The sequence below is a fragment of the Mirounga angustirostris genome, unplaced genomic scaffold, assembly GCF_029215605.1.
Source record: "Mirounga angustirostris isolate CCGP_5_RB_7025 unplaced genomic scaffold, mMirAng1.0.hap1 SCAF_10, whole genome shotgun sequence".
In the NCBI taxonomy this organism is placed as follows: Eukaryota; Metazoa; Chordata; class Mammalia; order Carnivora; family Phocidae; genus Mirounga; species Mirounga angustirostris.
The window spans coordinates 103,756,639-103,783,610 of record NW_026991718.1 but is presented as its reverse complement, the minus strand read 5'-3'; the positions used below and the strand labels follow the sequence as shown (position 1 = coordinate 103,783,610).

The window sequence follows — 26,972 nt, the reverse complement described above, 5'->3', positions numbered from 1 at the left end:
CGAAGAAATGCTCTTAACTATCAGAAACTCAACTTCCACGTGAAAAAACAAATGGTGACATTTGGAGAGGGATGACTAGGAATGAATCAAAAAGACTTTAATTTCTTCAGTATTATTTTTCTACTGAACATCGAGTAAAACAGCCCTCTTGTTGACCCCCCCCCCCACACACACACACTCCTATACGAAAGAAAAGTGCTAGGTTGGGTGCTAAGGCGACTTTTCCTTCATCAAATCCCCTGAGCCTCAGAGTACGGGGATTGTCTGTGCTGCCTTATCTGTAGGTGCAAATGCGGAGGACATCAGCGCTTACCCATTGCCACGGCTTCATCACTGCGAACCACTGCTGCTGCTGATGGGAAGCAGTTCCCAAGCAGATGGCAATTAAATGAGCGTTAGTCTTTCTCTTATCCCACCCACTGTTGCCTTTGATGGACTTGATCATTTGTATAGCTTTTATATCACTGAGTGGTAAGGAGAACAAATAAGAGAGTCAATGCCCTGCTTCCCAAATACAGGGCTCGTCGGCATTATATGGCAGTGTCGCTCTGAGATGGGTTGCGTGAGCCGCTGGGTACTCGTTCCTTGAGCAGTGCTCATCCCTGCTTCTGTAGCTGGACATTTTGTTTTCTCTTCTGCACCTAGGCTGTCTTAATGCAAGCAAAGATGAAGCGGCCCTTTGTTTATTTGCCAACTCCTGTTTCTGCCTGCCTAGTGATTCAAGATACATCAGGGGAGCTGCGGGTGGGTGTTTCTTGTTCTCTCTGCCCAGCATCTTCACAGGGTTGCTTTCCAAACCCTCTGCGATGAGAGTGGGCTGTTCCTTACATGACATAGTCCCAGAGGAGGAACATTGTTAATTAAGATGCCATTCCTGGGCTATGATCTCAGGATCTCCTGATACAGTTTAAAGTCCTTCCATTTTGTCCTCTCCTTTGTGGATGCTAAAATGCTTTGTTCTATCAAATATTTGTTAAAAAAAAAAATTGATTTGCATTGCAGTGGTATCCATTGTGATGGCTTCCTCTGAACTACAGAAAATGTTGGTAAGAACACCAAAAAGAAAAGCTCCAGAAAAGAGGGCAGGATGGATTATAGCGACATAACCTCAGGAGTTGCCCGGCTAGGTGAATTTAAACAGGCTCCTGATTGCATTTCTTGGGATCTGCTGTGGAGCCCGAGAAGAGGGGAACACATAAGCATTTCCCAGTCTTATTTGACCACAGGATCTTTGACCCCACCACACCTAATGTATCTTTCACATTCTAGAAATGCAGTTTGGGAAATGCTTACTCATTTGGTAGAAGCTAAAAGACCTCATCTAAAATCATAGTTACGGGATTTGTTGATTTTTATTAGCATCACTTTGCAGCCATTAGGGGAACATACATTTTTCTGCTGCCTTTACCTCCTGCTAAGATAGAAACAGTAGAGTGGAGAACAGGAGGGAACCTGAGCCAAGAGTGAGCACATGGAGCCAAGCCATCTAGGTGCCACGGTTGGTGCTCACCACCAAGGCACCCAAATTAAATGCCTTGAAAAGCAACCGTTAAACAAATAAGCGAACAAACAAAAGACAGAGATCCCTTGAAAAGCCAGCAAGTATCTGGAAGTCTGTACTGAGGAATTGCTATCTTCTTGTCAGTTTGGGGGGATGCTTAAATTGACGCTTTCAACTCTGTATAGAAATGAGGAAGGATGGGTAGGAGGGAATGAGGAAAAAAAACAAATATACATGGAAAGTCTTCACCAGGAGCAACCAGACTTTTGGAAATGGGACTAAACCTAGAAATAGATGGTATTTTTTTTTTAAGTACAAATAAGTAAAACTTCTGTTAAGTCCAGAAGAAATAAGCAAATGAGAAAAGGCAGACTGGTTCCTTTTTAAAAAGAAGGTTTCAGAGCTGTGCCATGGCCTCCAGGAATCCAGGAGGTTTCAGCTCACCCTGCGGGTTCTGTAGAAACAGAGGCTTGTGTGCATAGGTCTCTACCCTGTTAGAAGGTCAGTGTGGTCTGTCCCTAGACAACGCCTAGCACACGAGTCAATGTTGACCAGCATCTGAACTTCACTCTTGCCACAGAGAGTTGTCCTGTGGAACACAGACCTACGTGGGATATACCTAGCCACAGTGTTCCTCCAATAAAAGGGAGGATCCCCATGCAATGTCGTATTTCACCAAAGAAAGATAACAGGGTTACTTAAATATGCAAATCTTTGGCCAAGAATATGCCAGATTTATTTTCCCCCCCTGGGCTGAGGCAAAGAAAAATAACATTTTCTAATAGAGGTATACAAGCACATAGAGGTATGAGAGATTGGAGGGACAGCTTCTCATTCTCTTGTTACACATTATTTTAAATGTTATTAAAAATCGGTTTCCTTTTTTGCTATGCAGCATATTTATATAACTGTATCAGATGCGCATGCATAATGTATGCGTATAAAGCATTCTTTAAAAGTCAGGTGTCTATGGCTCTGGTCAGAGGAGAAACCAACAGAAAAATTACCTAAAAGAGGCCAAGAGAGGCCTTGACTCTGTCATCCTGAGCCCTTTTGCTGAAAAATTTTGGTGGAGCTATCCCAGTTGCTGCCCTCTGCGTTGATCTATTACTCTAGCTGCAGAACGAGCACCTGCCACCACATGGCAAAATCCTGTGTCCTAGAAGTATCTGATTTATTATTCAAAAATGCCAGGAATGAAGCCCTGTTTCAAGTAACTGGCTAACCTAAGCCTTGTTCCAGGCACTTCGTCATCTCCTTTTTGTCCCATGTGACTCAGTTTGAATAAGCCTTACTTATACTTTGTGTATTTTTGTTGCCATTTGATCAAAAACACTATTATATTGAGTTATATACTAGAAAAATTTTAAAGGCATATATAACTATGGAAAAAGCATTTCATTTAAACTCAAGTAACAAGGCAAGATTTCAGGATCTGGGAACGTAATTCTCCAACAACTTCTAGAATTGTTAATATTGGTAATTGAAGATGGATTTACTAGACAGGCGCTTTAACCAACTAAGCCACGGCATCGCCTGCTTAACATGGATTTAATTAATGATATTTATCCAACTAATGGATAAATCTGCAGCATCTTATTTTGATGTATAAGTTAGGCTCTATCTACATAATCCTACAGCAAATGGCTGATAAGAACATCTTAGCCAGTTTGTCCATGTAATACAAAACAATATATGACCTAGTTTGCATATTGTTTCATGACTATATGTTATAAAATATAGTGCCTATGTTCTCAGTCAGAATTGCACAGAATCAACCCTCAAGGCTGGGGCCAAGACACTGCTGCAGGAAACAGGAAGAATACTCTGGGATTTGAGGTATTCTTTGATCAAACCATGATGGGTCCTTGAGAGGTCTCCAGGGACTGACGAATGCTCCTTGTTAACAATGAGAAAGCCTACTTTATTTGGAAGATACACCCAAGAATAGAAGATCCCTTTGCTGCCATAATTTCAAGCTGACAGATGATCCTTTCTACTCAGGGAAATTCGTGTATGTTGTCTACCCTGGATTCATTTGCCTCTGCCATTTGTAATTTCTACATATAAATTCCCAACTGACCAATGTTGACCCATAGGTAGGGACATCTCTCCACTGCTCCTTCAGCAGGAAGAAGTTACTGGAGATGAGACCTCCACCCAAATGACAAAGATTTGTCATTGTCAATCTGTCAGGAGGGAATATAGAGGCCCTTTTAGGCTTTTAGGAAACAGGCTTGAGCAATAGAGTCTTGAGCAAGGCAAAAGGGCCCAGAGCTGATGCAAACAGGCTCATTAAGCAACCTACCTCAAAAGAGCCATAGGCCCTAACTAACCAATGGGCTACTCACAACCAGGCACAGTTACCAAAAAGGGGGAAATTCCATATGTTCCCATACCTCTTCACTCTGCCCTATAACTGTGACCCCTCACCACTGCCTCGTGGCAGACCGTCTCTCCTTTGCTGTCTGCAGCACCCTTGCAGTGTAGTCAATAAAATTCTATCTCCTTTAAAAACAAAACAAAACAAAACTTTTTCTTGGTTACCATTGGTAATCAAATTTGCCACAACAGAAATTGATTGAGACAACAGAAATTCATTCTCTGACAGTTCCGGAGCCTAGAAGTTTGAAATCCTAGAGTTGGCGGCTCTTGGAGAAATCCTTCCTTGCCTCTTCCTAGCTCCTGGGTGGTTCCTGGCAGTCCTCAGCATTCCTTGGCTTTTAGCTACATTATTCCATTCTCTGTCTTTGTCATCTCCTAGCCTTTTTCTCTTTGTCTCTGTGTGTCCTCTCCTCATCTTATAAGGGCACCAATCATTGGATTTAGAGCCCACCCTAATCCAGTGTGATCTCAGTCTTTAATTACATATGCAAAGACTCTATTCGTAAATAAGCTCACATCCGGAGGTCCCCAGTAGTCGTGAATTTTGAAGAGCATTATTCAACTTAATATACCCTCTTAATTCTGCTATATTTTCTTTGTATTCATTCCTCCCATTAATTTTTCTTAAATAACTATTTTAAAAGCTTATTAGGAACAAATTTTGTTAGTAATGCTCATCAGGTATATAAGTTGCTATCTTATGGATCTGAATTACAAATTCACTGGTAAAAGGAAATGAACTCTTTCTATATTAACATATTTCTTGCAAAGTCATCTTTCATTAAAAAAAAAATTGAAAGGCCATCTAAATATCTAGCAGTAGAGAATAGTTCGGTACATAAACTCAATGGAACATTATTCATTCAATAAAAGTAAGTTTTAAAACTGTACAGGTATAACCTAATAATAAATGAAAAAAGGAGATTATGTAATTTTAAATAAACCATACAAAATATGTATTCATGTGGAAAAATGACACAAGCGTATACAAAAATGAAAATAGCTTGGTTCGTTTGGAAGGATTATGGGTCATTTCACACTTTAAGGTCTTGCTTTATTGGTTTTGTAATCAGCTGGAAGTGATGTAAGTGTTATCTGTGATTCCTACTGAAAGGACTACCAGTAACCACTGAAAAATGCCATATACACTCCAGGCCCTCGACCTGATTGTATATCACTAAAGAAATAAGCAAGTACTTGTTTCCTAACAAGCCAGCCATGTGGATCCTCCACTGAGATATGCCAGTGGGAACTCAAGCAAAGTGTATCCAGTGTAGGAGTGTGCAGGGAGGCCGACGCCAGGTAGGTCTTCTCCACAGAGGGCGGGGGGTTCAGTGGGCACAGTGTGAGTTTGTGGACAAGTGTAAGGAGGTGGCATCTGGGAGTCAGACACAGATGGATTAAAAGTCCTGAGCCGATCAATGAGTTTAGCACCAGGACAAGTGGGGCAATCAGGCTTTATCTTGCATGGGACCCATAGGAAATCACAGTAACTCCTCTGGAGTCTTCATACAAAAGGGAAAGTCGAGCCTACATGACACAACAAGGAAGCATTGATATTCAGAATGTGGGACATTTTATGGGATACCTGATCTCTCTCCTCAACAAATCTATGCATTATGAAAAATAAATAGTAGCAGGGACTAGTCTAGATTAAAGTAAGTTTAAGAGACTTAGTTATCAGAGACATAGTATGGGCTTTATATCTTGATTCAAACAAATAAATTGTCAATAGGGAAAATAATAAGATGGGCCATTTATTATATTCATGGTAAGGAATTACTGCCAACTTTGTTGGATACAGTGCTGGTATGGCTGGTTCTGAAAGAAAATGCAGTTTTTTAGAGATGCATAGAAAAGTAATTAGGAATGAAATGTTATAATGTCTGGAATTTGCCCCAAATACGTCAGCAGAGAGAAGAGAGGGAAAAAAAGGGAAGGATGGCAGTAAAGGAGATGTAGTGGACTGTTTATAACTGTTAGGGCTTCAGCAATATATGGGGGGTTATTTTACCTTTCTGTCTACATCTGTGTGTGCCTGAAAATGTTCATAATTTGGACTTAAATTAGGTAAATATATTCTTAGAACTTTAACTTCCAAAAAATGATTATCTGTCATTTCTCCTAAGCAAGATTTAAGAGCTAATTTGGTTACTTTCCCCACTACGAGACAAAGAGTTCTTAGGGACCTAAGTGATAACTAGATTCAAACCTTCTCATATACCCCTGGTAAGAGAAAATAAATTGATGCAACTTCTTTGGAGGGCAACTTGGCAATGCTGATACCAAAAGGACAAATACCCTTACACATCATTCTAACCTCTAGGCATTTATGCTGTGGACACAGCAAATGTCTGCTCTGAGATTTGAACATTCCAGGATCTTCACTGCAATACTCTTTATAATAGCAAAGAACTGGAAGTAATCTAAAAGTCTATCAATAAGGAACACTGTTAAAGAAATTATAGCCATTCTGAAAATGAAATATTTAAGCAGCCCTTAAAAGTAACATAGTAGGGCGCCTGGGTGGCTCAGTCGTTAAGCGTCTGCCTTCAGCTCAGGTCATGATCCCAGGGTCCTGGGATCGAGTCCCACATCGGGCTCCCTGCTCAGCAGGAGACCTGCTTCTCCCTCTCCCACTCCCCCTGCTTGTGTTCCTGCTCTCGCTGTCTCTCTGTCAAATGAATAAATAAAATCTTTTAAAAATAAATAAATAAATAAGTAAAAGTAACATAGTAGATCTACATTACTGATAAAGAAGTGTCTCCAAGATATGTGAAGTTTAAAATAAAAAATAGGTGCATAAAACTGTGAACCCATTTGGAATTGTTTTGTTTCGTTTTGTTTTTAAATAAGGATACAAGAAATGGATAACAGTATATACGAGGGGTCAGATTGGCAGGAGAGGAGATTTTTACATTTTATATGAATGTTTATCATATACATGTATTTTGTATTATAAGAAAAAGATTCAACTGAGAATAATTAAAGACTAATTAGGGTGATTTTACTGGAGGAAATTGATATACATAGAGTTTTTGAAAATTGTAAATGATGTACTGTTTTAAGGTAATGAGAATAAATATTACTTCTGTAGAATTGGTAAATAATGCAAAATTACATGAGATTCTCCTGGAAAGTAATTGGAACTCTTCAAATGACATTATATAAAACATGAAAATTTTACCATTTTTAAGTGCAAGGTGTAGCTGAGAGGATGCTGGAGAAATACTTCATTTTAACTACCATGGAACCAAAATTGGCTTTAAATATGTATTGGCCTTCTTACCTAAAAATAAGACTTAGATACTGGTGGTGTCTACTATGTTCCAAGTACTTTTTACATTTATCATCTTATTGAATACTCATCGTATCCCTTCAGAGTGGGTGGTATCAGCCCTAATTTTCAGATGAAGAAACTCAGCTGGGGACATGAATCAACCTGCTCAAAATCACATAAGTAGTCAAGAACCCAAGGCAATTCACTTGGCTCACCCTGCCACCCTGTCATCTTTATTTGGGCAAACACCAAAGAGAAAATAGGAGAAAGTCATCTGGCCTTTGATCCTTGCCCTTACTTATTTCTTGTTTTCTGTAACTGGCTGTGCTTTCCTAACTTTGTCTTGTGTTCTAAGAGAAGGAAATTCACAGAAGATATGATATGGGTCCAGGATTATGAATTGTTCACTAGCTGAATTTTCCTGGGTGTGTACGGTAAAACAGAATCAACAGCTGCCTGACTTTTTGGGTTATTTTTCAGATATTGTGGATGCTTTATCAGATCCAAAGAAATTTCTTTCCATTACGGAAAAGAGAGCAGACCAAATGAGAGCTATGGGCATTGAAACCGTAAGTAGCAATGGTTGACTAAGGACAGCCAAGTTGAGGAAGTTCTGTGGTCAGTGATTATAAGAGCAAGACAGAGTAATAAGTTCATATAGCAAACTTGAAGAGCGTTTTTGAAATTGAATTTATCAATTCAACAAAATAGTTTCAAGGGTCTGTAAAAGTGTAGAATATTTAATAAATAAAATGGAAAACATTTAATAAATGAAATGGAAATCCATAATGCTTTTAGGAATGTTTCAGATACAGGATGCTTCTGTGATACACTAGAATACCAGCTAATCCAAGTCAGTGAATTAGTGAAATTGACATTTATGTGTCTTTGTTGCTTACCAGTCTTGCATCCAGCCTTCCTCCATTTCTGTGCACACTCGCCTTCTTTGTTCCTTTGGGTTTTTGTTTTTGTTTTTTTTAAGATTTTATTTATTTATTTGACAGAGAGAGACACAGCGAGAGAGGGAATACTAGCAGGGGGAGTGGGAGAGGGAGAAGCAGGCTTCCCACCGAGCAGGGAGCCCGATGCGGGGTTCAATCCCAGGACCTGGAATCATGCCCTGAGCCGAAGGCAGACACTTAACGACTGAGCCACCCAGGCGCCCCTGTTCCTTTGTTTTTAAAGCTCCCTTTACCATACCCTGTTTGTAAAAGAGTGGCATCTTTTTTCCTCAGCTTCATCCTTTGCCTCAAGCCTGAGAAAAGCATGTAATCTTTTCTCCTGCTGGGCAATGATCCGTTAAGAGAGTTGTAGGGGAGATGCTGAGTGGTTCACACTGGATTCAGTAAAATAGAGAAAGTGCCAGACAGTTGAATGCGAGATGGCATTCATGTAGGGTAATATAAACATTTCTGCTCCAGAGCGACATAGCAGATGTGCCCAGTGATACTTCTAAGAATGACAAGAAAGGAAAAGCCAACACTGCCAAAGCAAACGTGACCCCACAGAGCAGCTCCGAGCTCAGACCAACCACCACGGCGGCCCTGGGGTCTGGCGTGGAAGCCAAGAAAGGTAAAGGGGAGGGGTTTGGGCTCCTTATCTGTTCGGGCAATTTTAGACTCTTCGAAGAGTCTTTTCTGAGGGTATTTAGAATTGCTAATTTTGCCAATTTTCATTGCCCCGTAAAACTCAAGAGCAGCATGTTTTCTTGTAGATTGGACAAACTGGTTAATTTCCCAGAGTATTTAACAGGGAGTCAACATTTGTCTCATCTGCTAGATCCTTGCAACTTAGGGCCCTGGGTACAATATCCATAGTTTTAGAAAATGTTTAAATTCAGGCTCCCTAATGAAAAGAACTTCATGCAGTGAACTTCACTAAGTCATCCCCACACTCTCCTGGATACCCCCACGGGCACTCATCTGGACAGGAAGTGGGCTCATGAACCAACAGAATGATCATTGTTCATATATTTCTAGATTCCCTTCTTGACAGATTGCCCCCATGAGTAGATATTTAGCATCCATGATTATGTGTAAAATTATCAGATGGACATTTGAAGCCGATTCTGTATGGTTTCCTGTAAATGAAACAAGATATTCTAAGAGGTGTCACCACAAAGAATGATGTATCCCATGTGCTAACATTCAGCTGGTATGTGGGGCCACAACCAACTTGCTCATTTAAAATTGACTTCCGAGCTTACTGGCCAGGCATTCATTCTGATTGGATGGTGCCCATCCCACACTGGGAATTAAACATTTTGAGTATCCTCCTCGATCATGAATCATTTACCAGACTCACTCTTCTTACTTTGATAAGAATTTATTTTTTCTAATGGTTGTCTACTCAGTGGGTATATTTCCTATTTATATGTGAATGCAGTGCCCTTGATGTTAGCGAATCATGTTGTTTGTAACTTACACGCACACAGTGCTGCAGCTGAAGGTAAGAAATGACAGGCTTTTCCAAACCAGGCAGCATAGTAATTTAGCAGGATACTAAGTGTGCATGGAGCTTTGTGAAACAAATTAGTAAATGAGACTGCACAGAAGTAGCCCAAATTGTAGTTTGCCTGCAGCTGTTTTTCTGTTCCTCCCTGGAGACATGAGCAAGCTCATGATACAGGCTTTGGGCATTCCATTCCAGCACTGGTCATTAGTCACTTTAGCCATTCAAACAGATAGACAGTGGAAAATGGGAGAGTTTTTGTGTAAAGTTCTTGTTTTGTTTAAAGTGTCACGCCCACTAGTACATAAAGACATTAGTAATTACAGTGACTTAAGTGGCCTGAAAAATGGCAGTGTGACCAGCTTACAGAAGACAGAAGTGATCCTAGTTCTAGAAGGGAATGTGTTTGTGTTTAGAACGGTCTCGCCCCTGGTTCCAAATAAAATTGCATTGGGGGGAGCCAAGAGGCTCTCGTTTCTGGTCCAGTCTCCTCGACAGACACCCTAAGAGAGAGGGTCTACACACTGTTTCCTTTTGGCCTTTTATTCAGGAAAATTGGAAGCCTACTCTAAGTGACAGTACCAAGTTCTATGAGAAATGCCTTTACACCTCCAGGGACCTCATGTGGCTAGAAGGGTAATGTAGGACAGGCTCCCACACGACAGCCCGGCTGGCAGTGGTCAATGAGAGCTAACCCCTAAGGAACAGGAGGGGAGAGGGCATCGCTTCCAGCAAGTGTCCCAGAGAAGACTTCTGGATGAGATCCCAATTGGGATCTGGGCCTTGAAACATAGGTCTGACTTGAATAGGAAGGAATGAAATGGATTCTTCTCATGGATACTGAATCACCCTGTTGGATGCTTGGGAATGCCTCCATGGGAAAACCATGAGCCAGATGCTGAAGTTCATGGAGCAGATGAATGTACAATTTAGAAGGACACTTGTGGAGGTAACCAGGCTCAGCAGAACCTGGTCTAAGTGAGGGGCCTATTCTTTTGCATGGTAGCTTTTAGGAGAATAGCAGAGAAGTGCAAGAAGGAAGTTTATAGGTGTTCTTCCCACTCCTGTCTATGAACAGGGGAGTCAGGGGTCAAGGGAGTCAGGAAATTACTCCAGTGGCCTTTATGGGAAGAGGTGTCATTTGAGAAAGCAAGCTTCTTTCTAGAGAACGGTCTTAATTTGGGTCATCCCAAAGCAGACCCTGAGACAAGGTTTCAAATGCAAGTAGTTTATTGGCGGGGGTGGGGGTGGGGGTACAACGGACACAAGTAGGGGCTTGGGGAAGGGACACAAAGAAGAGAAGGTAGCCAGTAATCAGAGTGTTCCAAGTTCCAGTGAGGCACCTGGAGCTCAGTGCTCCTGGGAACACCCTGAGGGCTGGTGTTGGACACACATCTCAGAGGCAGAGGAACTTATACTTCAACTACAGTTAGTCTTTTGTTGAGAGCCCCTGGAGGAGGGATAAATTCCCCCCCAATGATTCTAAATGGACAGAAGGGTGGTAAAGCACGTTTTGGAGGGAGAGTCCTCAGGTAAGGAAATGCAGGTGCTGGCCATTGGAAGTCAGTAGAGTGGGCTGATGTAGAGAAAGCAAGGTGAATGGGTAGAGCCGGGCAGTACTTGCTGCCCACATCTGTGGAGGTGAGAAAGTTCTAACTGGTTTCTCTCGGACATGCAACCCAACACCAGTATCTGCACGAATGCTGCTTGATTTTCTTTTTAAGAATAAGGAATTAAGAAAATGAAACTCTGAGTTGGCCTCCGAATGATGGCTTGAGAGCAAACAAGTTCTTTTTGAGCTTTGTTGATAAGAACAAAAACTTTTACATAGTGAAACTTCAATTAGCTACAATCTTTGGAGCCCAAAGTGTCGTGCTTAACCCTTCCCTTAACCAGGGAAGCTTGTAGAACTGCACTGGCCAGTGGAGTAGCCACATGTGGCTATGTAAATTTCAATGTTAAAATTAACTCTTGAACTCTTGAGTTGCACTCTCCACAGCTCAGTTGCCCAGAGCCATGCATAGCTAGCCGCTCTCTGTTGGACAGCTCCCACATAGAACATTACCACAGTTGCCGAAAGTTCTGTTAGACACCCTTCTGTAGGCCCACAGAGGGAACTGAGCACATACCAAGTCCTGTTCTGCAGAGTGTAGGTGTTCCCTAGCTACATCATTTATAGGAATGAAAATTTTTATAAGTTATTTCTGTCTTTCTCAAAAAATGTATAACCAAGTTCATGTGTTCATAGATTCCTGTTAATCAAGATGTACTTTAACCAAGACCAAAAGAGAAGTCTCATTGGACTAGATTAAGTCTTAATATCTGCTAGCTCTCTGGGGGGATCTCGCATGCACCACAGTCCTCTGTTCATTTTATAGATGAGGATTCACATCTCTGCCCGACAATGCCCCTCATTCTTGCAGTAAAGCAGGGAGCTGGCTTGTGATGTCAGATTTGAGAGAGAGAGAACAGCCCCAGGTTCTCTGGACACCCCTATCATAAATGGTATATAGATCACAGGGCTCATTTCTCTTAGCCCTCACTCCCTTTCCCACCTCCCCACCCTCACACTGGCTGTGCACATCCTCTTAAAATGAACAGAACTGAAAAACAAGAGCCTGGGACTCGAGGCCTGTCTTTCTTGAATATCTCACGCCTAGCTTTTGGGAGTCTAATGGAAATCAGTTATAGCACAGAGCACACATTCATCCTGTTTGTCTAAGATGAAAATCTGCAGTCAAACAGAAAATGTTTGGGGATTCTCCTGCAACTCTGGTTGCCATGACGACACCTGGCCTAGCATCACTCCAGTAGCAGGATAATTGAGTATGTGACTCCGGGTCCTCCTGACAGCATCCTGTTAACGGTTTGATTCCAGGATTTCCTGTATGTTGAAGGCATGGCTGTGCTCAATAGCCTATTGCTTAAAAATTACATTTGGTGAAAGCAGCTGGGAAGAAAAAAAAAGTTTTATTCTTTGATGACAATGAAGAGGGAGGTAGTTGACTGGTATGCTATGCCCTGAAATACAAAGATAAAAGTAACGTTAACAGATGCTGTGGTGCCTGATCAGATCTCCTTTGTGGGGTTGGCACCCCCCTTTGGCTGATTGTAAATCACAACTGCCACTTTCTCAGAGGATTGCCCTCAGACTGTGGGAGTTCCCTTGCCTGGAAATGCCTAGAAGGTTTTGTACAACCTCTGAAGCCATCGGCTGACTATTCTGGGGTTACAAAAGCCCAGTCTCCTTACCTCAAGGTGGAGCAACTTTTGGATGGCCATTTATGCTAGTGAACTCCCTGAAGGGTCCGGGTGGATTTCAGCTAGAAATGCACCCTGTCTTCTTCCTCTGCCCTGTTCTGCTTCTCTCACTCCCTAGAGGTTTCTCCTGAGAGCCTTCCCTCAGTAAGTCATATGCGCACACAACTCCAGCTCAGGTTCTACTTGTAAGGAACTTGACTTGAGACAATAAGCCTGCCAAGTAAGTGTCTAGTTAATTGCTTTGTAATAAGAAATTAAGATGCTTATATCTAGAACATTACATGTAAAGCTGCTTCAAAGTCTTTAGATGAGATTTCAAAATGGTGAATTTTGTATTATCTGCTATTCTCTCTAATTTTTAATACAGTGATTTAATATTTTTTAAGGTATCGAACTTATCCCTCAAGTAAGGATAGAAGATTTAAAGCAGATGAAGGTAAAATTGCTCAATCTTTTTTTTTTTTTTTAAAGATTTTATTTATTTATTTGAAAGAGAGACACACAGTGAAAGAGGGAACACAAGCAGGGGGAGAGGGAGAGGGAGAAGCAGGCTTCCCGCCGAGCAGGGAGCCCGACGCGGGGCTCGATCCCAGGACCCTGGGATCATGACCTGAGCCGAAGGCAGACGCTTAACCGACTGAGCCATCCAGGCGCCCCACATTGCCCAATCATTTTGCAAGCACTCTTATATGACACATATTGGTGACACCAATATATTTTTGTTTCTCACCAGATGTATTCATCGTGGCTACAAAACACTGATTTGGGACCCTCTTTGTTTCTCCCACAGGCTTACCTGAAGCATTTAAAGAAACAACAGAAGGAACTAAATTCTTTAAAGAAGAAACATGCAAAGGTATGATGTGTTGAGTGTGCTTACATAGGTATGTGTGTATGATTTTGTTTGCTTGTTTGTTTTCTACTTTTAGCTCTCTAATGAAAAGCTGTTATTCTGTGTAATGGACCAGTGGATTCCTCACAGGCAAAAACATGGCTTAGAAACTGACACCAGCCAACTGGACAGTAGTACCTTCATTTTCACTGATTGGAAAATGACATTTAAAAACAGAATCCATTTGGGATTGGCTGTCACTGATTTGTAATCTGCATTTCTAACAGTTCTTTCAAAAGATAACAAAGCCTCACCCATTTAAAAATAGTTTAATAATCGGACTTTATCTAAAAATAAATAGGCCATAGCCAGACTCTTGAAGACCAGCTCATAGTCTCAGTTAGCCTGGAGGCACCTCCATCCCCTGGGTTGCAAGTCCTTTACCACACACAGTGCACGGAGGGAGGTACTAGCCAGCTCTGAACTTCTTACCCATGGCTCCTGGAGAGAGGGTTCTTCTCACTTTCCCCATTATGTAAACTCTGCCCAGTGTCCTACTTCTGAAATAGAGTTGTTTTTCCTTTTTGCCCATAAAAAGAGGTTTTTTTTGACAGTGATCATGAGAAATTATAAGAGCTGGTTGGCCTCAGGAGTTCTAGTGTGGGTTGGAAACTTCACCACACTCAGGCATCATCCTGCTCCGCATCACTCCTCACAGGGAAAGGAGGAGAACATAATACCTCTTTCCTTCCCAAGATGGATCACAACAATCCCTGGGGCTGGAAGGGTAACGTGTGGGTTCATCCATTTAAGGCAACAGGAGCAAGAGAAAATTTCTTAAAGGACTTCAGAGTTCTTTTAAACTAATCTTGCGTTCCTCTTCTTTGTACTCTGACTCAGTCCTCAAACTAAAGCATGCCCTGCAGAGCCAGACTTGAGTGATGTATCTCTGAATCACTTCAGATATTAAACTGCAGGACTCATGGCCCCAATTTAACAATTTGTCCTCCTTTGAGAAACTCAGCCTAATCTTGGCCTAGTAATATTCCCTGTATTATTGAACTGATAGCTTGGTGGATTTGCTGATCTAGAGGTAACTCCACAGACTCTTTGCTCCTAAATTTCATGAATATGTCCATTTAATGGAATTCCTTTTTATTGCCCGTAGGGGACTCTTGCCACAGACTTTTAGAAGTGTGGGACTGTTGGAGAGAGAGCTGCTTAACGCAGTGCTTTCAATTTTGTTGGTCACTGGCAAAAACCTAGAATATGGAAAGGCAACAGAAAAGAGGGAGAAAAGGCAACTTACCTGACTTTGATTAGAGGGATGGACTTGGTACCCACATGGCAAGACAGCGTCCCCCAGATCTTCCTTCCATTGACCTTTGATCTTTGTCACTGAGGCAGGCATCTCCATGGCCTGTGGGCTCCATGGAAACTTCCAACTTTTTTTTTTTTTTTAAGATTTTATTTATTTATTTGACAGAGAGAGACACAGTGAAAGAGGGAACACAAGCAGAGGGAGTGGGAGAGGGAGAAGCAGGCTCCCCGCAGAGCAGGGAGCCCGATGCGGGGCTCGATCCCAGGACCCTGGGACCATGACCTGAGCCGAAGGCAGACGCTTAACGACTGAGCCACTCAGGCGCCCCGGAAACTTCCAACTTTTGACCTTACCCTCATTAAGTATTTCCTTGAGGCACAACTAGGAAACATATACTGTGACCAACAATAAAAATAACAATGATAGCGGCTAGAATTTTTACCTGCTCAATATTTTCCAGATGCTGTGCTCAGCACTTCACATTTGTCTCATTTAATACTCTCCACCCTAGAAAGCAAACTCTATTTAAGTCTCCATTTTGCATGTGAAATGAAGAAACTGATGATTAGGGAGGTTAAGTGGTTGAACTATTGTCTCCACACTGGAAAGCAGCAAAGCGAGAATTTGAACCCAAACCACCTGTGTCTAGCACCCATCCCCTTACTGCATTATTCTGTGAAGGACATCAGATGCTTTGGTAAGTAGACAAGTTCGCCTTGTTACATCAAATGCAGTGGTAGCCCATGGGATGTTACGAAAATCCCCATCGAGTTTGGATGGTATCCATACACTTGTTATCTGTACAGCTGCTAAGGAATGGTCCTCGATTCTTGAGAACTTGACCTACATACTACAGAGCAGAGTTATCTGTTGATTTCTTCGTCTGAACCTTTGATTCCAAGCTGACTCAGGTTGGCAAACAGGACCATCTGCTTTATCAGAGAAGTGGCAAACAAAGATGGTGTCTTCATCAGCTTGGGCCACTGTAACAAACTGGTATAGACCAGGAGGCTTAAATAACAAACATTTATTTCTTAGAATCTGGAGGCTGAATGTCCCAAGGTCAAGGTGCAGCAGGTTCCATGCCTCATGAGAGCCCCCTTCCTGGATTTCGAAGAGCCTCCTTGCTATGTCCTCACATGGTGGAGAGAGCCATCATTTCTCTCATGTCCCTTCTTCTACGGAACTGATCCCATCCCTGAGGACACTACCCTCATGACCTAGTCACCCCCCAAAGGCCCCACCTCCAAATTTCATCTCATTGGGAATGAGGGCTTCAACATAGGAATTTGGAGGGGGAACAGAAACATTCAGTCCTTTAATAGGTGGAAAATTACTTTTCTGAACATAATTTAGAGCTGGCCTTGGTAGATCTTCCCCTGCACCTCAGACACCACTGCACTTCATTCAGCCGATCCCATTTCTTCGTGCATGTTTAATAACCAGTAGATCCCAGATGGCTGAGAGAATCCATGTTGCTTTCCTTTGTAGAAAACAAACGAGCTTCTTGGAACCCCACATGACAGTAGAACGAACACCTAAAAGGAGATTTTAAATCTCCCTAAATCCAACTATCTGCATTTGTGTGGACTCTCAGAAGAGCTTTAGTGTGCCATTTTTGGAGGAAGTGTTCAAGATTCCTTAGGTCAAACAACAGAGAAAATTGCCCTTGTAAAATGTGCTGTGCTTGCCTGTTGCTTTTCAGGAGTATTTCTGAGCAGGGCAATGCATTTCATAGCTGCTTTTCCAGACCTTCATGCACTACAGAAGTTCCCATTACAACTGCGTGATTATGAGCTTACAAATGAATCCCTTCCTCTACATTAAATACACAGGGGACCCACTTTATTCAGATGGCTTTGGCAGTATAATTTATGAATTCGGAATTCTATAGTGTTTTTTGTGGGGTTTTTTTTTTCATGTTTTTTTTTATTCAATTACTTAGCATCTAGTGTATTATTAGTTTCAGAGGTAGAGTTCAGTGATTCATCAGTTGCATACAACACCCGGTGCTCATTAGTCCAAGTGCCCTCCTTAATGCCCATCACCCAATTACTCCTTGCCCCCACCGACCTCCCATACAGCAACCCTCAGTTTGTTTCTTGTAGTTAAGAGTCTCTTAGGATTTGTCTCCCTCTCTGTTTTTGTCTTATTTTTCCCTCTCTTCCTCTATGATCCTGTTTTGTTTGTTAAATTCCACATGAGTGAAATCATATAATTGTCTTTCTCTGATTGACTTCTTTTGCTCAGCATAATACCCTCTAGTTCCACCTACATCGTTGCAAATGTAAGATTTCATTTTTTTGATGGCTGAGTAATATTCCATTGTATATATAGACCACGTCGTCTTTATCCATTCATTTCTCAATGGACATCTGAGCTCTTTCCATAGTTCAGCTATTGTGGATGTTGCCACTATAAACTTTGGGGTGCAGATGCCCCTTTGGATCACTGTGTTTTTATCCTTTGGGTAAATACCTAGTATTGCAATTTCTGGCTCATAGGGTAGCTCCATAGTGTTTCTATCATAAAACTATTAATAAGGCTAACATTTATTTAGTGCCAGTTTTGTGTTACACATTTTGGGGGGGTAGCAGAGGGAGAGAGAAAGAGAATCTTAAGTAGGCTCCATACCCAGTGCAGAGCCCAACTCAGGGCTCAATCCCGTGACCCTGAGATCATGACCTGAGCCGAAATCAAGAGTCAGATGCTAGGGCACCTGGGTGGCTCAGTTGGTTAGGCAACTGCCTTCAGCTCAGGTCATGATCCTGGGGTCCTGGGATCGAGTCCCACATCGGGCTCCCCCTGCTCAGTGGGAAGCCTGCTTCTCCCTCTGCCTGCTGCTCCCCCTGCTTGTGCTCTCTCTGTCAAACAAATAAAAATCTTAAAAAAAAAAGTCAGATACTTAACTGACTGAGCCACCCAGGCACCCTTTACAAGTGTTACACATTTTATGTACATTCTCAACTCCTCACAATATCCCTGAAGCCTAAGTAACACTGTCCACATTCTAGAAATTAATAAAATGGAAAAGAGGTGAATCCCTTGCCTAGAGCCATATAATTAGCTAATGCTGGTAACGGGCCTCATTTGCTTACGTCTAACAAACACTTTTTACAACTCACCACATTATTACTGTTCATTAAAAATGCATTTCACCTATTCCAACTACCCAAGGGTTTCCCAAATAATTTCAAATAATCAGAGCTTCTGTCTATAAACTTTCTGTAATTTTTCAGTCTATAATATCTCCCTAATATTTTCCATGGTCTCATCTGAACTATCTTCTAAGATGAAGGATTTACATGAATATTTTATTTGCCAAATCCATAAATCCATACTGAGGCCTACTCTACGAACACACTTGTCTTTCAAAATGAAAAAGGGAAAACGAGTGAAGGAGCGTGGAAGGATGTGTATCTCTTAACATAGGACACTCAGTGCCTCACCGCTATTTGAACTTGTTTATCCTAACACTGATTTTTTTCTTTTAAATACTTTTAAAATGGTAAGACTAAATATATATTGAGGTTTACTTAAGCACTCGGGTATTCTTGTAACAATTATATAAAAGAGCCCTACCATTATATTAACTTGTATCAGTTAAGAGTTCTGGATAGAAGTTCCTCTATTTTTCTCAATAACAAACTACCCACAAGTGTAGTGACTTCAGACAGCAGCCCATTTATTAACTGACAATTTTGGGGGTCACCAGTTTGGCCAGTGGTGGGCAGATGGGGGCGCTGGCTGATGTAGGAAAGCCTCTGCTGAGCCACTTCTCGCTGCTTTATGTGGCCTCTCATCTTCAGGTGAGCTAGTTATTCACCTGGTAGGGTTTCAAGAGACCAAGCAGAAGCATGTTGAGGCCTCAGCTCAGAATGGTACCTAATCACTTCCGCCTCGTTTTCCTGGCGAAAGCAAACCATCAGGCTGATCCAGATTCAAGGTCTGAGGACTCTACTTCTTGACAAGAGGAGTCACAAATTCATATCACTAAGTAGGGGGGATGGAGAGAGTGGATACAGAGAGAGAGAATTGTGGCCATTTTTGCAAAACATCTACCAACCATTTGTCAGGTGAGATAATTTATGCTTAAAAGAACACACCTTGACTAAATCACCTAGGTTTTAAATGGTGGAGTCAGGATGTGAATTAAATTCTGACTCCAGAACTCGATTTTTTTTTTTTTTTTTTAGTATAGTTGACATACAATGTTAAGTTAGTTCCTGGTGTGCAGTGTAGGGATTTGACAAGTTTGTACACCGTGCTGTGCTCACCGCAAGTGTGGCTGCATCTGTCACCATGTGATGCTGTTACAATACCATTGACTATATACCTTATGCTGTACTTTTTATTCCTGTGACCTGTTCATTCCATAACTGGAAGCCTGTATCTCCCAGTCCCCTTCTCTCATTTTGCCCACCTGCCAACTCCCTTCTCCTCTGGAACCATCAGTCTGTATTTATACATCTGATCTGCTTTTTCTTTCTTCATTTGGCTTTGGTTTTTTTAGATCCCACATATGAGTGGAATCATTTGGTATTTGTCTTTCTCTGAGTTACTTCACTTACCATAATACTCTCTGGGTCCATCCATGTTGTTGCAGATGGGATGCTCTCATCCTTTTTTATGGCTGCATAATATTCCATTTTATATATGTGTGTGATTGTGTGTACATATACACACACCGCAACTTCCTATCCATGTGTCTATCAGGGGACACCTGCACGGCTTCTACATCTTGGCTATTGTAACTACAAAGCTCCATATATCTTTTGGAATTAGTGTTTTCTTTGGGTAAATACCCAGTAGTGAAATTCACACTCCTAACCACTCTACCGCATTACCTCTGAGTTTTCCCACATTGATTTTTCTTTCTCACATCTTCTTGATGGTCTTAGTAAAAGGTTTTTAAAACCAGTCGTAATTCTATTAGAACACAAATATCTTGGCTTCCTTTGGGACTTTTTCTTTCTTTTCTTTTTTTTTTTAAAGGTTTTTCTTTTTTTTAAGATTTTATTTATTTATTTGAGAGACAGAATGAGAGAGAGAGCACATGAGAGGGGGGAGGGTCAGAGGGAGAAGCAGACTCCCTGCTGAGCAGGGAGCCCGATGTGGGACTCGATCCCGGGACTCCAGGATCATGACCTGAGCTGAAGGCAGTCGCTCAACCAACTGAGCCACCCAGGCGCCCGCTTTGAGACTTTTTCCACATATGATCCTTGAACCAAGAGGTGGAGGCTTTGTAAAAAAATGCATATTCTTGCATCTGAGACTTAATTATAATCTCCAAGAAGAGGTCTAGGAAATAAATTTAAGTAAGTGCCTCTCCTGCACACATTACATTTTGAGAATTGTTTCTTTAGGAATATTACTTGGTACTCTATTATGTCCTTTGATCCCTTAGTGGAAGTCCCTGTAATTTCCTGCAAGCTGAGGATGAGGCCTCCTTACAAAAACAGATTTTGACCTGTTGTCAAGCAATAATGATAAATACCCCCAGCCCTTCTGTGAAACAACACCTTACAACCCTAAGATGGGGCTAAGATTTGCCACCCTAAGGCCTTGGGTTATAAAGTAACCTACCGAGAAGGGAACCTGGCCCAGGCTATATCCTCCTAACCACAGCATCCAAGCCATCCACCTTAGCAGTTGGTAGCTGAGAGCAGAGACTCCTACTCAGTCCATATTATGACTGTAGGGCACTCTCAGCTCTCACACATCAGCCTAGGTAAGTAATGCCACTGCTTAGACCTACAGGGAAGGAGAGAATCCAAGAGCTAAATCCCAGTGGCTTAAGACACAGATGTATTATGCCAAAGAAATCATCCTTCCAACCTTGGTTAGCTACAGGGTGAGGAGGAATTGTGGTGTACGAGGATCTGCCCTCTGCAAGAGGGACACAGAAATAGGTGTGTGAGCTGCTTTTAGGATACCAAGCAGAAAAGTCAGGGATAATGACCATGTCAGCCCCCAGTGAGATTGGGCTATGAGTTAACATACCTGGAATTTGGCAGTTGGCAGTGGTCATTGGCCATTGCTTTTGACCCTGTGAGGGCAGCTGGCAATCAGACTCCTATGTGTCTCTCACTTTCTAGAACCACCTCTCTAATTTGAAATGGAAACTAGGGGGAATGGCTTTCAAGTGTCCATTAGATGAGAGAGAGCAAAAGCAGAACTAAGCAATAGTAATCTCCCCTAATGCGTGACTCACTGGCGTCCAACACTGGAGTTTCTTTCAGTAAGAAATGGGCATACTTTTCAATTGTCTGATGTGGTCAAATCCCTAGAGCAAATAAAATCCAAAGTTGGGTAAGTATCCCCAATAACATGTTAGAAGAACAATTACAACTTAAATTCCTACAGGGACCAAATAAGTAAATGAAAGAAGTTGGTTAGAGAGAGCAGAAGAGCATTCATTCCCATACAAAAGGCAAATCAGACTTAGCTTCCCACCACTGGTGCCTTGAGAGTCCATGGGCCAGCTTCATTCTCAAAAGGGGATTCATAAAATCTGAAATCTTATATGAACTTCCAGATCTTTAAATATTGGTCCCTAGTTCAGTCTTCTCTCCAAACACCATGTAGAGGAGGGAGAAATCTTACATTTGTAGGCTGGATGCATCCCTGGGGCCACCAGTTTGCAGCATCACCATCAGATGAGTCCAGTGAAATGCCTGAGAAACCGACCAATATTTGGCATTTCAGTAAAGCTACTGATGGAAAATTTGTTCTTTGCTATGCAAACAATTTAGCTGATAACATCAAGACTGCTGTTAAACTCATCAATTGTAATTAATGGTAAGACCTCAGTGCCAGACCCAAAACTCTGTTAGGAAGAGAGACGGCAGCCACCCACAGAGGCAGCTTACTGGTGACCTCAGAGTTGCATGCTGAGCAAACATGCCTTACTGCAATTTTTCAGCAATATCTGTGGTGCAGTCATTCACACCCACATCATTCACGCCCACGCTGCATCAGTCACAAGAATGAATTGCAGCAGAAGTCTGTACCAAAAGAAGCTGAATTTACTCTTAACTCCAATAAGAAACCTATAAATTCTGCTAAAGACTGTATATGTATTCTCCCCAAAAATAACCCAACTAAGATTGCCTTTTCAGTCAACACATCTAATTTTGGTACTCTTGACCTGAATGAATGAAAAAAATGTATGCCTCTTTGGTAGTGTCTCATGATTTAATTAAGGACCAAAGAATAGAACCAGTGATAGGCTTTTTCTGAGTTAAAATGGACGGAGAGACCATTTCCTGGCTCCTCTGTTTTACACTCCAGGAATCTGAGGCTTCACCACCATCACATAATTAGGAGCCCGTTCCTTCGTGAATGGAGAAGTGGTGTCTGGAAACCAGATTATCCTAACACACTTCTGTGACCACTTCCTACCACACAGGAATCATTCTGAGCATGTAGAGAAACACAGAGATACTTTTTCAAGACCAACTTTGTTATTTGTATTAACAGTAATCATTTCGATTCAATGTGCTTCTAATTTTCCATATATTTTTTTAAAGATTTATTCATTTGAGAGAGAGAGAGCACAAACAGGGAGAGGGGCAGAGAGAGAGGGAGAAGCATGCTGCCCACTGAGCAGGGAGCCTGATGCAGGGCTCGATCCCAGGACCCCGGGATCATGACCTGAGCTGAAGGCAGATGCTTAACCGATGGAGCCACCTAGGTACCCCCTAATTTTCCATATTATTCCTGCATACATTCGGTAACTTTGCAGCTCATAACCAACCCATGAATGAGGTTGGGCAAATGGATCTTGTTCAGTTTTTCTAAGAAAGAAGGTGAGGGCTGGAAAGATTTATATAAGTTTCACAAGGCCCCACTTGGCTAATTATTGACTGAGCTAAGACCAGAATCCAAGTGCTCCTGCTGTTTTCCCTTGCTATTTTTTCATTTGTACAACAAATATTTAATGAGCACCTGCTATGAACCAAGTTTTGCGTCATGTACCTCTGAACAAAGACTTGCCCTGCCTTCATAGAGAATATCTTAACCTACTGGAATCCATCGTGAACGCCTTTTGTCACAAACAGCCTCATTCCTCATCTCTAATTGGGTTAATAAGATTCACCAGAATATTTCCTTAAGAAATAGTCAACGTACTTCCAAGCTTCAAATCCTTTCCTTTTCTTGTGCTGCACTAGGCTATTTAAAGAACAATCTTCTCCACCCTCCCTCCCAATACTTGCAAGAAACAGGAAAGCAGAAAGATCACACAGGAAAGATGATTCTAATCTGTTTGAATCTGCACTTGCATAGAGTCCCTTATTTATTTGCCCAGGAAAATTAACACTTGGGCTGGGCAGGCGTGATGCCTTTAAATCTTAAAAGGAAGACTATTAGTAGGACATTTTAGTAGGCTCGTTGTTGTCCACACAATACAAGAGTAGTTAAATCCATTCAAATAATGAGATGTTAATGTGTTGATGCCTGAGGCAGCTGATTCAGTGTGGAGGGAATGTTTATTTATTTAATCATTCTACTTGCTCTCCCTTATCCCAAGTCACTCTCTGTATGTTATCATGGATATTGAATAATATGAACATGTTACTATATTTTGAATAAGGTGTAGCAGGCATTTGAAATGATTATTTACTTTTAGTCCTAACAACCTTGTAAACTAGGTATCGCTCTCCCACTTACAAAGATGAACAGATCGAGAGGCTAGATGAGTTGCCCCAGGATTTAAGCCTAAAGAACCCATGCCCTTAACCCAATCTACCACATTGCAAAAGCCCCGGCTGAAATGTGTTTATAACACAAAGTACACACATATTGGGAATGTGGCTAGATTTATGAGGCCTTCCAACCACAAATTAAGCATGATACTGTTCCATACGATTCCCTGACCCCAAATCCACAGCCAGATAGCATCACCTTGGACCACTCTGTTGTCCCCATTGTCAGTTCCTGTCCTGAGAATCTCCCCACCCAGCACCACCCTGCTCCACGACTTCTAAAGGTATGATGGGGATTTGAAGTCAGCTGACAGTGACAACCCCTGGCAATTCTCACTGTTTAGCACGTTCCAAAAACGTGCTGGGTGTTTAGAAACCATGTCACATGTGAATAGTTATACTTAGCATGTGAAAGAGGGAAACTGTGGTAGCTGAACTTGGGTATTTGAGAACCAGTGTGTGGTAGGGGCTGTGGACTAATTAGGCGTCTCCAACAGAACAAAGACGAGTGGGTAGAAGTTCTGGGGAGAACATGTATGTGTCGAAGAGAGGACTTTGGGATGATTGGTGCTGCCCAGTAGTGGGCAGGGATGCCTTTTGAGGTGGGCATGTTCTTCAGGCTGAGGCTAGACACTCCCTTGTTGGGGATACCCCTGTACAAGAAACTCTTGTGTTGGGCGGGAGATTGGAAGTCCTTCCGCTTCTCAGAGTTGGTTACTCCTCGTTTTCAAACCTTGGTTCTGGGAAAGCTGTTGAGAATCGTGCCAGCCCAACATAGATAAAGTTTGTCAGCCACCCTGGAAGAGTCCAACTTGTGATGGCAGATTCTTCTCATTCAGGAGCATAGCACGATGCAGAAGTTGCACTGCACACAAGTTGACAAAATTGTGGCACAGTATGACAAAGAGAAGTCGACGCATGAGAAGATCCTAGAGAAGGCCATGAAGAAGAAGGGGTAATGGCTCTTTATTTCCTTCTGGAAGCTTTTTGCCTTTTTATATTTTGTCTTTCCCCACAGTTCAGTTAACTGCATAGGTCAAGGCAGAACTTAGTCTTGACTGTGTTTTCATCCCATTAAAAATTTTTCCTGGAAAATGAGAGACTCATTCAACTGAAGGCAGGGATTGAAGTAGAAAATAGGAGCTTTATTCCAGTTGGACAGCCATTGGTTGATGACACCGTAACTATGTCCCTCATGTGTTTTCCACTTGGGTATCTTTAAGGTGAATGGCGGGGGGAGAAGGAAGGACAAGCTAAAGTTGGGAACTTTTGAAATTACAGAAATCTTTTTGCATAGCCAGAAAATAGGTTTGATGCACTTGTGGGGAAAAAAATGCAATCTCGATTTTTAATATTAGAAGAATCTTTAGCTTATGCCAACAGATAAGACTGTTAAATAAACCCTATCAGTGCATTTACCATAAAAGATTTTTGTCTAGAATTAAGCCCAGGGGATGTTTCTGTGATGCCACAAGCTCCAAGTAACAGACTAAAGGGAGAGCATCCTTGGTGCCAGCCCTTGAGAAGTAATAGATTTGATGAGAGTCCTAGCATTTTTAGAATAATGCTTTTCTCAGAGACGTTCTCAATAAGATAATGAAGCATTCTCACTTAGGCCATAATACATCAGAGCGTATATGCTGAAGACAGAAGCTCGGGACCTGTTCTGGTTTCAGCAATGCTACAGATATTCCAAAAGGGAAAAATTATCACTGAAATAAGCAGTAATGGTTGCTGGGAAATTGCCTCGTATGTATTTCCTAGTCACAATGGAATAAGAAGCAAAAATTGCCCTATAATGCCAAGAAATGCTATTTTCTGCCTTGCTGGCTTGTGTAAAAGACAAAAATCTGGCTTTATAACCAGAAAGAATTTAAAAATTCACTTCCAGGCTGAGGACCTCTTTTCTAGTTATTATCTCCAATAATATTTTATTGAATAAATGAAAAATTAGCCTCAAGAAAAGCAGGAACCAAAATGGAAACTCTGACAACAGACCCTTCACAATGAAATCATTGTTAGATGTGAAGTGTCTCTTTGTGTAGTGGTTGAATTGAGTAATCACGATGTGGATGTTTTGTAAGGTGTACATCTATTACTAGAAATACTGATGTTGCCCAATGAGCCATGGCGTCCCATATTTGATGAACAAATTGTCTTCATTAGAAAGCTTTGGAGCAAGGGCCCATGGGAATGGGAAGATATCTAACATCTGGCACATGTTTATGATTTTCCATTTTCAGGGGAAGTAATTGTCTCGAAATGAAAAAAGAAACCGAAATTAAAATTCAGACACTGACATCAGATCACAAATCTAAGGTAAGAAAATGACTATTTTTACAGCAGGAACTTGCAGAAGATACTTTGTAATTTTTTAGATGCCTTACCTAACATAAATCAGAAATAACAGTAACCTGGGGCTGGTCTGGGAAGTCAAGAGATATCGTCATTCCCATTTGTTCCAGACTCACTGGCTTTGGGAAGGGCCATTTCCTGGAACATCTTTTTCTTCATATGTAGAAATATGCATATAGTCTGTCTATGCTGCCTGCCTCCTGCCTCTGGGGCATCAAGTGAAACAGGACAAATACTATATAAAATACAGAACAAGCTTCTCTAGAGAAGTAACATTAAACATAGAACAAAAAACCCACCCAACCTGAGGGTTGTTAGTAACTCTTTGATATTTATTCCATTCTAACTTTGCTGTTAGAATGGAATAAATAAAATCAAGAGCTGACATTCTAGGAGATGAGCCCAATTACTCATATTTCCCCCAAAACACAAGAAAATAGGAACTTGGGAGATTTATTAGTTTGCGGGCTTTTGGGGAACTGAGCACTAAGTTCCAGTCAAGAATGCAAAGAATTCTTCTAGCAATAATAGTTACAGAGGAGGGGTGGTACTCTTAAAACTCCCAGCTCTAGCTTTTGGTCAAACCAGCCAGCCTCCCTGTGTCTCCACGCAGCTCTGTCATCCGCCCCGTGGCCCTGCTGCCTACATGGGCGAGCCCCACGGTTCAAATGGAGGTTCTCCTCGGTGCTATGTGTTTTGAGTCCATCGTGTGAAGTTACAAAGGCAGGAAGCCATGTGTCTTTGAGAGTTGTTCTTCACTCTCTCTCTTCTTAACTGGAATGTTTGAGAATTAGTGTCCGTGCACCATGCCATGACTTCTAGAAGCTTTGCACAGATAGGAAAGTAGAAACCTTGGCCATGATATCAGTTTGCCGCAC

At 41.7% G+C, this 26,972-nt stretch overlaps 1 protein-coding gene across 8 annotated transcripts in view; it reads left to right on the top strand.

The window, feature by feature from the left end:
- The window catches only part of PLCB4 (phospholipase C beta 4), a 411,040-nt gene that overhangs the window by 368,305 nt on the left and 15,763 nt on the right, over positions 1 to 26,972 (top strand). For all 8 annotated transcript variants that reach the window (XR_010405777.1, XM_064572832.1, XM_064572829.1 and 5 more), the window contains 6 exons: positions 7,647 to 7,735; positions 8,588 to 8,738; positions 13,265 to 13,314; positions 13,669 to 13,734; positions 24,579 to 24,694; positions 25,983 to 26,058. Coding sequence is in view for 7 of the 8 variants with exons in the window: in XM_064572832.1 (XP_064428902.1) it covers positions 7,647 to 7,735; positions 8,588 to 8,738; positions 13,265 to 13,314; positions 13,669 to 13,734; positions 24,579 to 24,694; positions 25,983 to 26,058 (548 nt within the window). In the remaining variant the exon portion in view is untranslated. The remainder of the gene's footprint in view (positions 1 to 7,646; positions 7,736 to 8,587; positions 8,739 to 13,264; positions 13,315 to 13,668; positions 13,735 to 24,578; positions 24,695 to 25,982; positions 26,059 to 26,972) is intronic.